At 39.9% G+C, this 13,696-nt stretch overlaps 1 protein-coding gene across 1 annotated transcript in view; it reads left to right on the plus strand.

Annotated features, from left to right (window-relative positions):
- Window positions 1-5,296, plus strand: part of LAMC1 (laminin subunit gamma 1) — a 127,847-nt gene extending 122,551 nt beyond the window's left edge. The window contains exons 27-28 of the mRNA XM_007425370.4: window positions 28-127; window positions 1,963-5,296. Coding sequence (XP_007425432.1) covers window positions 28-127; window positions 1,963-2,219 — 357 coding nt within the window. The 3' untranslated portion in view covers window positions 2,220-5,296. The remainder of the gene's footprint in view (window positions 1-27; window positions 128-1,962) is intronic.
- The last annotated feature ends 8,400 nt before the right edge of the window (window positions 5,297-13,696 follow it).

Here is a 13,696-nt window from a genome sequence, read left to right on the forward strand (position 1 = left end):
ATGCATACTTTACTTTTAATTTTACAGGCTGCACAAGCAGCTCAGGAAGCAGAAGATAATGCAAAGAAGGCAAAGAGCTCTGTGAACAGCTTGCTGAGCATGATTAATGAACTTCTTGAAAAACTAGGTACGTTTTTTCATATGTTCCTTTCAGCTGGTGATTTAGTAGAGAATTCTGCCATAAATGAGTTAAGTGTCAGGATATTGCCTTCAGCTATGTCTTTGGGGTGTTTTGATCTTCAACCTGATGAGTCCCAGTTAGCAAGGATATTGGCAAGCAATGTTTGGAATTATAGTCCTAAACATTTGGAGGATGTTTTGTTTGTGAAAGATGGATAATAAGTACTTCTAAATGTGACTGGTTACCTTCGCACTTTCAGCAATAACACGAGTGTGTATTGATGGATATCTTAACCTTGGAAGCGTCTGGGAAAGTTGAACTAAATGTTTTGTGGACTTATTCAAAATACACACATCTAGAATGGGGTAGAGTGATTTAAATGAAATGGTGATACACAAGCAGGCAACTCCAAAACGTTCATGTAGACAGTATGTCATTTGCAATTCAAATTTCTGATTAATTAAACTGTAAGTAACAGTCTTCATATATTCAGTTATCATACTGGGGAAGAAGGTTACATAGGCTAACGAAAAATTTAAAAAATAAATAATGTAAGTAGCAGAGCTATAGTAATGCCCATAAAATTGACACTCTACTTAATGCTAGCATATTCATTTTTTACATGAAATACAGTAACGCTTCTAATGGGCATTGCTGAAACATTCATGGGTTCGACCTTTTTAAACATTTGTGCTTATTTTCTGTCTTTGGCATGTAACGTGAACACAGATACATACCTGTAGATGCCCTCTTATTATTTATATGTTAATATTCCAACCCTCACCATTCTTTTTTATTTTTTCCCTTCCAAACCCAAGCCCTTAGCTGAGATTTCTCTGGCCAGGATCCCGAAAACACAAAACGAGTTTTATGAGCCAAAGGGAACTTTCATTTGTGTTTGTTCTTGTTTATACAGCCCCTCTTCATGCAACAACCTAGCAAATAGAACTGAGAAGACCATATATTTGGTTTACCATATATCTTGGTCTGCTGCTATAGAGAGAAAATTAGGTTTTATTGGAATATCACAAGGTCTTTCTAGAACTTTAAGCTTTTTAAATCCTAGAACCTGTTTCACCAAAATTCCACACATCCTACAGTAGAATCCAGATGGACAAAGCTATATCGTGCAAGACTGGGTAAAGAAATTCCTCCGAAGTGTCTCACATTGTTCTTTCTCTCATGCAAATGAGAGAAGGTGATATAGTAGCATCAACCTAGGTTGCTCCATAGCTTCCAGTATCCTTCAGTTGGCTGTGATGGAAACTAATTTTGTATGGTTCAGCTTGGATTTATGACTGCTCTGCAGAATTAAAGCATAATATGAGAGAGAAACCTTAATGGTGAAATGCTGGTAGTGGGCAAGAAACTGCATAAGTTGCAGTGTGTTTGAAGAAGAAAAATGTACATACACATGTAAGTAGGAAAACAGATGCTAAAGCAGAATTTAAATGAATATCAGTTGGTAGCATATAAATATTCTCAGTACGAAGATTTACAAATTCTACAAAATTTGAATTTCTGGGGATGCATTTAAAAGAAACTTTGAATCGAGTGCAGTTTCTGGCCCAGTTCAAATGTCATAATATTTTGATTCACAGATTTTTTTCCCCCAACTTGGAATTTCACAATTGGAATGCAAAGTTAAAGGAAATGTTTCCCTGTAGTATAGTATAACAGGCTAGGATGATCTGTTGTTTTGTTAAAAAAATGCAAATAAGGCCTTTCAGTGTTATATTGCTGTTAGAGATTCAGTCTTTCTGTCCAATCTGGTGGTTGGAAATAATTTTTGTCATAGATTGAAGGGGCCATCCTAACTTTGTACTTTTCTGTCCCTGTAGCACGAGTGGAACCTGTGGACCAGAGTCAGTTGAGCAACATTGAAGATACTTTAAATGCTGCAAAAAATCAGATGAAGGATAATGATCTGGACCGGAAGGTATCTGATCTAGAGAAAGCAGCCGAAAAGCAAGCTAGTGCCATCAATGAATACAACAGGGACATCGACACCATTTTGAAAGACATTAGCAATCTAGAGGACATCAAGAAGACCTTGCCAAGTGGCTGCTTCAATACCCCATCCATTGAAAAACCCTAAGGGTGTGCCAAGGGCAGGGGGGGGCATTCCCTCAATGACTGGTGAAACAGTTTTGGCTGTGGAGTGCCTTAATTCCTAGATGATGTTCTTCAGGACCTTGACCTCATCTCCCACACAGTTCAGTTGCTCATTCTTTCCTAGTTCGGGGGTTGGGGGGAGGGAATGCAAGTTTATGAACTTAAAGCAAATTAATTACCAGCCTTGGGGCATCAGAAAGATATCAAGACATACAATCTATACACTTATGTTGCTCAAACACTCTACCTTCTTTCTTTTTCTCAGAAAAATACTTCTCTTTTCATTTACAATATGATGGACTTTGTACCGAGAACTGAAGTGAGGGAGGGCACAAACACAGGCTCTTTTTTTCATTCCCTTTTCCATTCCTGTATCTCCTGCCCTCCTGCAAATTATTGTTGTTCTATGAAGGAAATGGTTTGGCTACCAAAGTATTAAATAGCAAGGATAACCACCTATTCCAAGAAATGCAAGTGGGTTTCAGAATCAGCATTCTTCCAAAACAAGGAGAAAAGGCTGACCCTATTGCTAAATTAGTAGCCACTCAACCCTTTGGTAGCCAGTTGCCAACTTTTAAGAACCTTTCTAGTGTGCAATATGTATATGTATATCTTGTTTCTGAGACAGTTCTCAGAAATGCGTTTGAGGAGTCATGAGGAAGGAGTGGTATATTAGTTTTCCATGGTGCTAAAGCTTGGCCTGTAAAGCAGGCATGCATTTGGGTCTGTAAGGATAAAGTCAGATGCTTCAGTTCTAATTGGAAGAATCTGCTTGTGGCCATTGTTCCTGTCACTGGATTAAGATGGACAGATTTTTTTTCTCTTAAAAATGAAAAGGATTGTAACATTTCTCCTTATGTTTGGGGGGGAAAAGCAATTCATTCAGAGAGAACTTTACTTGCTAGGTTTCCCTCCAAAATATGAAGCTGTTGTAACTTTGTCTGGTCAAAACAAGCCCAAGGGGATTCGTGTCCTCTTTATGTCAAGTCAGAGGTGGTTTTGCCATGAAGAGCATGTCTCTTGCCTAAGAGTACCGAATCCCAATAAAGTACAATTTACTTTTTTTTCCCCTGACAAAAAAAGAAAAATGATCAGGCCTAATTCTAGGGACAAATACCTTAGAAATTGCAGTATTGACCAGCTGAGTTGCTTGCAACTCAGTATGAATGTCTGCCCTATTCAGAAGTTTTGCCCTTTTTTCCCACTTAGGAAAGCTTTCTTGTAGGTGGAAGGTGGCTTTTTTCATAATCTCCCATACATCATCTTGAACTAGAGGAAACCATATCAGCCTCCGTTGTTTCCTCGTTAGTGTGGTCTGATGCTTCCACCCCTCCCCCCTCCCCCCCACCTTTTGAGAACTGTGTGTACCAACCCTTAAACACTATGCAACTTTGTATGTTTGCGTAGAGGGGAAGAATTTATTATCTGACACACACTGGTGCTATTAATTATTTCAAAGTTATATTTTTGTGTGAATGTGGGGGTTTTGTGTCTTTGTTTCAGATCATGACTATTGTGTGAGGACATCTGTTTCTCTCTCCGCTTCCCCTGTGTAAATATACTCGGTCTTGTTTCTGGAGTGGCACAGTTCCCCTTCGCTTCCTCTTAATTAACACCCTACCTACACCCTTTCCTCCTCCATCTTGGTGTGCCTTGCAGGGTGGTGGTGGAGATCAAGTATTTCCTCAGTGCAAACTTGCCCCTTTGCATTCCCATAATGGTCGTTAATTTGTTCTGTGATACTAACATCAGACTGTTTGCCCTGTATATTTCCTGGAGGGCCAACTTCTTCCCCATCTCCTTTTCTAAAACCAGCACTGACGCCCAAAGGATTTGGGGCCCTGTCCCTCATGAAGTATTAACACACTTGGGCCCTTTTAGTGATACTTTGCTGAGATTTTGTATGGTGCAAAATAGGAAGCAGATCTGGATTTGTCTCCCATTCTCATGCTGGGAGCAAAATATCACTTGAACTCCAAAGCTTATCTGGATTGTCTGGTTGCTTTCCAATTAACAATTTGAGCTGATTCTGGTTTTATGAAAGGCGATGAGCTTCTTGCTAGGCTTCTGTAGAAAATCAAAGATTGCCCTTATTTTCACAGATAAAGCTCCCCTGGAGAAGACAATCATGTCAGGGAAAAGGTTAGACTAGAACCCTTCTCTCAGACATGCCATATTTCTACACAGAAGGAAGCCAAGCATGGTTTAAGCACATGAGCTCCTCATGTACAACTCGAACTGGTATCAGGCGTACACAGTCTCACCACTACACTGAGGATGAGATGGTTATTGTAGGCCCGGTAGCAGATCTTGGGCTCAGCCTTCAACATGTACTTTTGTGTAGAAAAAGTGAAGTTCAGCTTCAGCTTTGGTTTACATTTTCCAAGTGCCTTCCATTCTAGCAGTTCACCCAAACTGTACTATGATCTGCTCGCGTTCATACCTGAAGCAGTTAATCAAAAAATGTCACCAGTATTTTCCATCTGACCAAGCCAGTTATATGGCTGCATTCTAACAGCATCATCTGCCAAAAAGAAAAGAACATATATATATATATATATTTTAAAGAAAGTAACAAAATTGAATTCAATTGTGTGCTTCTGACCTTTTCGTTGACTTTCTAGCATTTTCCCTTTTCCTTAAAAAAACAAACTGGGTTTAAGTAACAGATTTTGTTTTATTTTTAAATAAATAAGACCTTTATATGGATTCTCTTAATTACAAATACTGTGTTAATAGCCATTATCACATTTGTATAGGTCCAAGTTATTACTTTGCATAACAAAATAATGCAACAGCTGATCACAGAAACATACAACTGGGTGCCACAGGAAACACTTCCTGAAGAATTCCCCTCATTTAAAACACACACATACACACACACACACAACTGTGAGCACCTCTGTATGTGCCTTCACTCCCATTTTTTTTTTGCTTTCAACCTCTGGTCTTGCTGTTTAGGAGCAGTGAACAAAAACAACAAAAATGCAACACTTGGCAGTTTTTGTATAAAACAGTATTTCTTATTTATAATAAAGTCTGAATATTTGTAACCCCTCATATGCTGGATTCTTGAGTGTTCATTTGGAAAGTCAATCTTAACACATCTAAATGCGTTGCTGGTCTGTATCAAGCTTCTGGGATGGGAGAAGGGCCCGTTCTACCATTGTGCAGAATGAAGTGATCACCTCTGGCAACAGGTGCTGTGCAGGAGCTGAACAGGACTTTCCTAGCTGTTCCTTCTTAAGTCCCTGGTGGTTTCTGCTCCCAGTAATCGGAGTCCTGGTGAAGATCAATAGGGATTTGACTACATTCTCGTCACACCTGAGCTGTGGTTTGCCCTCCTATTCCATCTCACCTGTCAGGGGTATCTCCTCCTCCTGACCCAAACTGACCTCCTCTCCATTTATCAGGGATTTGTTTTCCCTCCAGAGCCTGCTTCCTCCTCCTTTCAAGCATGGACAATTCGATTCTATAACGCCTCCAGGAAGAGGTAGAGCAGATTATTTTGACTTCTTAGGAGTTTTTCACAAGGGCTTCCTATACATACATGTTTTGGTCTTTCTTTTGCATTTGAAACAGCCTTGGTTCTCTTTCAATAAAGGCATATCCTGTGACCATTTCTTCCTCTTTACCTTTATTGGGAAGGACTTCTTTTTTTTTTTTGTTGGAACCACTTGGCCAAATAGACCTGTCCCCTTCTGCTGTGCACTCACTCCACAGGAGGGATGGCAACTTCAGCAGCCTTCTTCCAGTTATTTTCCTACCACAATTAATGCTGGATAGCTGGCTGGGCTGTCCTCTTCTGTCACCTTACAATGAAAAGACTTTCCCAAGTAAAGAAGCTTGCTATTTAGTCATGATGAATCACAATGAATAAAAGGTTACATATAACTGAGTGGTCATGTGTGAATTCACAACCCACCCTCCTATCTTGCTGGGTCTCTCATCACCTCACTGTCCCTTTGGAACCACTCTGTCAGTTTTAGGAACTGAAGGGGTGTGGAAGGAGTCCTAGTAACATCATATGCATGGGAGTTGGGCACCTGCCAAACAATTCTATAAGCTTTAGGAAGCTTCATTTGGGACTCAGTGCAACTGCATACCTACATATGTGAATTCACAGTTGATTGCACAAAGGACTGCCGTTACAGGTAAGTAACTAGTTCTTCATTAAAAAGTCTGTCAGCAGCTCAAGAGTTGACAGAGATGTCTGGGAACTAGTTGGAAATTGCTAGGAATGTTGTTAAGAAATTCCACTGGTGGAGTTTGCTGCCCCCAGAGCACTAGTGGAAATCGTTGTGATGTCCAGTGTTTTATACTGAATATATTTTCAATGGCCAGGAGCCACAGCAGACATAAACTGTTCTGTGGGCTGTTCTGTGGGCTGTTCTTTGTTTTTCTTTGGGGAGAAAATTAGGTGATTACTTGTTTCTGTTTTTTTAAAAAAAACCAAACTGCCAAACCATGTTAAAGTGGAGAATTTTTTAATGCTTCCTATTTCCAAATGGCAAAAACCAGTAGTCATTGCAGACTTCAGCCATCTGCTCACTCCCACTTGACAGAAAGGCCAGTAAGAGGAAATCAAGTGAAATCCTTAACAGCATTCCTAGTGTTTCCTTATCAGTAAATGGGCACGATTTAGAACAAGTAAACTGCTCTAAATACTTAGGACTAATTTCCCATGCATGGGAGAAGGCACACCCACAGAGATTATGTGACAATATACATCAACAATTCAAGCCTTTTACCATGCTTGGGGTGCCCAGTTTGTTTCTGCTGCAATAAAATTCATTTCAGCAAAAGCACCTGTGCAGTTCCTTTATATATTTATTCCAGCTTCTCAAAGGTTGAGTCTGTTCAGTCCACATTCCTAAAAAATATTCTTCAGATGCCTTGGCTTTTGCCTTATGCTAATCTTTGTATGGAAGCAGGATTACTTAAATTTGAAGCCAGTGTATGGACTACCATCTTGAATTGGATCAAGGCTTGATATTTTCTCTATAGGCTTAACCCCATATGTATTAGCTGATTCCTTTATCTCAAAATGGAAAGAGAAGTTTGAGGAGAAGCTGCACCATTATGGTGCCTGTACTCATGCACTAATGACAATGGAGTACAAGCTGGCTAGGAAGAATCTCAGACAACAAATAATTGATCTGAAGCATCAAGGTGAGTGCATCCTAGTTCCTACTGATATCTTAGGCAACCAAGTTATCATTATAAGTCTGTTAGACATCTTAATCTGATAATCATACCAAAATTATGGAGGGTTCTGATACACACTGTAATGATCTCCAAATTAAACTAATTAAACCAGATTGGGGAGGCAGGGTATGTTACGGCTGCCCCGCATTAAGAAGGTCCATCTAGTGGGACCGAGAAGAAGGGCCTTCTCGGTGGTGGCTCCCTCCCTGTGGAACGTCCTCCCCACAGAGATAAGACTGGGCCCCACCTTGATACTCTGTCACAAGGCCCTGAAGACATGGCTTTGCCAGCAGGCCTGGGGATCCCAGGTTGATATGGAGCCCATCAAATGACTAGTGTAAATGTGTTGCTGTCACCAGGGGGGCATGGGGGTAGTGGATTTTGTATTTGGGGTTTTTAATTTCTATAAGCTGCCTGGAGTCACCATGAGTAAGTTGGGCAGCCATATAAATTAAAGAAGGAAAGGAAGGAAGGAAGGAAGGAAGGAAGGAAGGAAGGAAGGAAGGAAGGAAGGAAGGAAGGAAGGAAGGAAGGAAGGAAGGAAGGAAGGAAAGAGAAAGTAAGTAAGTTCTGGAAGGCAGATTCCATAAAATCCTATGTAATTAATGCTTAACTCCGCAGCCATTGAAAGAACACTTGATCTGCTTCTTTACTGTCAATTCTACTAAGATCTGTGACAAAAGTTTATCACACTTTCATTAGCTCATTATCCAGGGTTCACTGACTCTTTTAATCTCAAGTGTCTTTTAGCTGACCAGAGCAACACACTCTCTTATAATACTGTATTTCAAAGCTTTGTTTAATAGCCAGTGAGATTTGACAGGTCCTCACAAGGAACAATTTGATTAAACTTCCTCCAAGCTTAGTAACAACAATACTGTAATTGTTACCTCTCCTCTTTATCTGTTTCTAGCTTTATTTACAGTGGCCTTTTCAATGAAGCTTTAGTATTCTTGATCTCAGTGTTCAAAGTGGTTTGCCTGAACTAAGAAAGTTTCACCTTGTATATATTTTGCTGACTGTATTCAATTTACCCTTTATTCCATTGTCTTGTTTATCTTATTTTATATTTCATCTTATTTTATTCCCATGTTTTATGGCAGATTTGGCTGGTCAATTACCAAAATAAAGTACTTTGACTTTGATCTTTAATATATGTATCATATAGACAGTTAACATGAGGACTTTTGACTCTCAATGGGGAGAGTTCTTCTCCAGGAAGGATGTAGACAGGGCAAGGCCAAATGAGACGTACTTCCCTACCGTGCTTGACACCTCAGCTCCAGTCTCGCCAAGTATGTTTCACATTGCTTGCTCACTGGAATTAAGCAGCAGGGCGTGCCTTCTCTTTTATCTGCCAGAGCCCTGCAGCAATGGAATTTGACTTCAACCAAAGCTTGAAAAGGGAGTCCCTGAGGGTAATTTATATGAGTGGAGAAGTAGTCATTGATGCCTAGATAATGAACAGTGAAAAGTATTTTAGCAATGCTTGCAAATCGCCTTTCCAGTTTGCCACAATGAGAATATTTCAATGTTTAATATTGTTGTGGAGCATCCACCCATGTTAGCCATCTTAAACATAAGCAGCAGTATTTTCATTTCGTTAAACATTTAGGGTTTTTGGGGGGAGGGGTATGTGCAGCCTGCCTCAGTTCTCGTATGGCCTGACTAAGGGGTCTTGACTGTCATTACGATATTGAATTTTGAGACATGGTCAGGGATTCACGTCTTCGCTCAGCCATTTGTTTATGACCACTTGTCAACCATAATTCGCTATGAAAATCTCTCACAGCATCTAAAACCATCTCACTACTATTAAAAGTAGTGGGATATATGGATAACTCTTTGAAAGTTTCATCTGGCCAAATCACTGGAGATATAAGGTATATAATTGCCATTTGGATAAGCAAGCAATCTTACAGAATCTTTACACAGAGAAATTGAATCTCATGTAGGGAGTCTGGGCATCCTAGAAAATGAAGGAGAAATCAAATAAGAAAACACATAGGAAGAGTTCAGAATGTCTCATCTGTACTTAAAGCCATTATCTTTCTCAATGAGCCTGCAGACTCTGAAAAATAAATTCTTGCTAGTCAGGTTTTTTTGTTCTTGTTGTTGTTGTTTTTTGGTCTCTTATCACACCTTTAGGAAATGGATACTCCTAAATGAGCAATGTTCAATGTTTTCTTTGCAACATGCTGTGAACTAAATTAAACTGAAGAAATTATTAATGTGTATTGAATATGTGGACTTGAATTCTGAATGCTGAAGCCAATCTTCTGCCCACAAAAGCCATTTAGGCAGAAAGTAGACTGTGTTCTAGCTCATTGGCCAATTGTTGCTGGAATTCCTCTTCCCAATATTTTTGAGGGTACTTGGTGGTCTAAATATTTTTCAAGATTCATCTGAGGTTCTTGCCCAAGACTGAATATAGCTGGTATGTGAAATTTTAATCTGCCTTCACTCACTCTTGGGGAGAAAGGCAGCCAATATGAATTGAGGAGGTATAATATAAATAGAAGTGACTGTTGATAGCAAAACAGATTGTTTGATCATAGTGGCTTGACTATTCCATAAAGATTGAACATACTCTGTCCTTGCATTTCATACTAGACTTTTCCTCAGTGCATAAGTTACATGATTGTGTTGGAGCAACCAGCAACTGAAGTTTCATGGCAAACTAACTTCCAGAAACAAAGAAATGACATTTTAAAAGGGAATCAACTTATTGACTCCAAGAATAATTGAAACGTTAATCCCCACATTCAAGTCAACTGCCAAGATAACTGAAGAACTTGCTTGATAGGATCTGACAAAGAAGGGACAAATTGTGTAACTGATAAGAAAAAGGGAGGGAGAACTCTGACCTCATATTACTAAGATTTGAGTGACATTTAGGCTACACCTAAATAAGCAGATAGTTGTTCACATTTATTACCCCCCACACAAGACCACACTCCCATAAGCGGCATTTCTTCAGAATAATTCCCATCACACAATTCCAGACTTGCAGTAGTAATTTATTATGAAAGCAAACTGGAACTCCCCACTTCACTTGCTTTTAAAGAAATCTTTAGTAATCCATGTTAATTAGAACAGTTAGAAGGGTCCTTTTTATTAGCAGTGTTTAAGCACGTTGTCAGATTTTTCTGTGCTCTCAGCAGAAAACCTCCCATGCAGACAATTTAGGGTCCCTCAAGGACAACCCTGGTGGGGACTTTGTCAAAGAGTGATCTATTCAGCTCCAATTGGCTTGGCCAGTCTATTGTGGAAAAGGTCCCTCCCCATCAAGTTGTTGGGCACTATGCCTCCATGGCTATTTTGGCTTTGTACACTAGTGTCATGGTTGTGAATCACCTACCAAGAAAACCAACCACTGGGAGAAAGCCTAAATGTTTTATAAGTCCAAAGCTAGTAGGTTACAGCTAGCAGTGAGCCACTGGTCTCTTGCAGCCAAGAAAAACCAAAAGCAAGAGCCACCATTACTTATGCAGTAAGTTGATCAAAGACAGTTTGAGTAGGTGCACACACTGATAGAAGATCCCACATACAGAATGAATTGCTTTACAACTGATAAGGAAGCAAGATAACCACTAAGGGAGATGGCTATCTTTCATGAAGTGAAAGCAACATAGCAGTGTTGATATACAGTATGAGCTGAACCACGGCCCTAACTGCTATTTGAACAAGCTCACCTGCATTTACACCAGGAAGAGATAAGGCAGTTGTAGGGCAGCATATCATAATTAAATCCTACTTCCTCTAAGGGCATGAACTCCATGAACAATTAGCCACTCACAAACACATATTGCTATTACGATAAAAATTCCATTCTTAAGGATATTACAAGAAGGACATCTGTGAACTTAAACATATAGCAATTCTGCCCTCATACAAGTAAATGTATAAATGGATTTTATCTATGATCTTATTCCAGCCCATCATACTAGCAAGATCAGATACCTGCTCTAACTGCTTTACGCTGGAATATCAAACTTATAGGTATCCTGCTATTTGGTGTGTGTGTACATGTTGCATGTGGAGGGGAGGGGGCTTTGAGATTGTAAAGTAGGGAAGGTGTGTGAGATATACCCAGAGAAATGTGGAATGGGTGGGTGGGTGAAAGAAGTGACTCTGCCTGACCAGAACTGATTTGAGGGGAAATCTGCTTCAGGAGGGAGGAAGGAAAGAAAGAAGAGTCCAGAAGATCAATCACAGTGTGAATCTCAGGTTCATTTTTCTCAGTTTTGTATTTCAAATTAGCTCTTCTGATCACTCAGGTAAGAGTTTGGGGGGAAGAGGACATTGTTTGACTTAGGCAGATTATTCTTTTCATTCTTCTGGGAGAGTGATAGTCTGATGAAATGATTTCATCATTGTGCCATCCACATGTCATCCAGGCTGGAATTAGTTTCTGATTTCTAATTCACAGGACTGTCCTCTTGCTTGCCTGTTTCCTTGGTCAGACTTTTTTTTGTCAGCTTCACAATTTGTCATCTTCACAACTGTGAAGTTTGTCAGCTTCACACACTTCCTTCTTTGTCCCTGGGATTATTAATAATATTTTCACTTTTCAGTTGCTGTAGAGGCACTTTGAAGCTCTTTGATGCTCTCCATCTCTGCTGCCTCAGCTTTCTGCTGCCAGGTCTTGCTTGCATGGCCGAGAGACAAACCATCTGACAGCCCAAAGCAAAGGAGGGTGATCTTACCCATGGTCTTTTAGCAGTGCCTTTCCTGATCCTCCCAGCCCTGAGCAACCACAAAACATCACCCTGTCTGAACCACCACCAGCAGATTAAGGCTGAGGAAGCTGTCAGACAACTCAAGAGATTAAGGAAAACATCTAAGCATTAATTACATAAAATTAGAGTTAGGAATCAGCAGCACTGATCTAGGAGCGGTGGGAGGCCGTTGTGTGTATGTCACCATCAAGTTGGCTTTCGATATAAAGATGTGGGTATAGCTATGATGCAGTTATGTAGGATTTCCCTGATACTTTTTCATCAAAGCAGAAACATTGGGAGGAATGTATAGTATTTCTTGTCACTGGTGCAGCAAGAGCTGAGACTTAGGTGTCATGCGGTTTAAGAAGGTATTACGTGTGGAAAAGGCAAGGCGAAATCAGAGCGCACAACTTTTTTGAGATAAAGGGGTAGCCTTGAACATTGAGTGGCACTGTGCTACAATAAATGGGTAGAGCCAAGCTAGACTACAGAACAAACAAGAACTTAATTGAAATTTCAATCAAATTAAATTAGATAAACTTAAAAGGAGAAGGCTTTTTTTTAACTAAAGAAACCTTATTTACTAATTTTTCCTTTATTAAACAGGACAGTGAAGGGGCTTTGAAGAAATTTGTGGGATAGTGGGGAGGGGGTCACTTGAAGCTCTTAGACCCCAACTTGTATACTTCTGGGTTAAATGGATTCTGTGCAATAAATTCATTGGTAAAACCAGCCTCCTTACCAAAAGATTGGAAAGGAGTCAATGTAGCACTAATCTTTGAAAAGGGATTCAGATTACGATATGATTCTAGCAAGCGAACATCTGTCAGTTGGCATAAAATACAGTAAAGGCTAAAATGTTTAAATTCATCGACAGAGTTCACAATTTCCAAAATGTATTTATATATGTCTGTCAGTGAGTATTTGGGATTTTGCAGGGAAGAGTGGTTTAACATGTCACATGAGCCTGGCCAGGGGCTTATAAACCATGACATAGTATCAACACTAGGTACCTGTTAAAACAGACCATGCTTGAAAAGAAGAAATCTGCAGTGACTGCACTGCTTGACCTCCTTGGGTTTGATGCAAAGTTTTACTGACCTTGTTTGAATCTGAGTGAGCCCTGCGTTTAATCCCATTTCCTAGAGGAAATGTAAAATAAAATGTCATAGAACAATATGTCAAGCTCTTTTCTTTACAGAATGTTGGTGTTTTATAAGGCACCATACCCCTCATCTCAGTGATTATGGAAGCACTGAGAAAGAGTGACCAGTGCAATAATGTCCAATACATGTCATAGCCAAATAGAATAACACTTGAGGGACCTCAAGAAAATAACTGCTATCAGTTGTCATTGCTGATTATTAATTTCCTTTTTGCAAGACAAGCTCGTGTGATGGTTCATCTGAGTCTGAACATGTGCACACCACAGTGCCCAGCTGGATAGCAGCACCTAGCTCACCTTAGCTGATCTTGAAAAGCCAAGCAAGGTTAGACCTGGTTAGCACTTGGATTAGAGACTATCCGG

The sequence above is a fragment of the Python bivittatus genome, unplaced genomic scaffold (genome assembly GCF_059951505.1).
Source record: "Python bivittatus isolate LINGU-HERP-01145 unplaced genomic scaffold, Pbiv_v1 ctg000700_np1212, whole genome shotgun sequence".
Lineage (NCBI taxonomy): Eukaryota > Metazoa > Chordata > Lepidosauria > Squamata > Pythonidae > Python > Python bivittatus.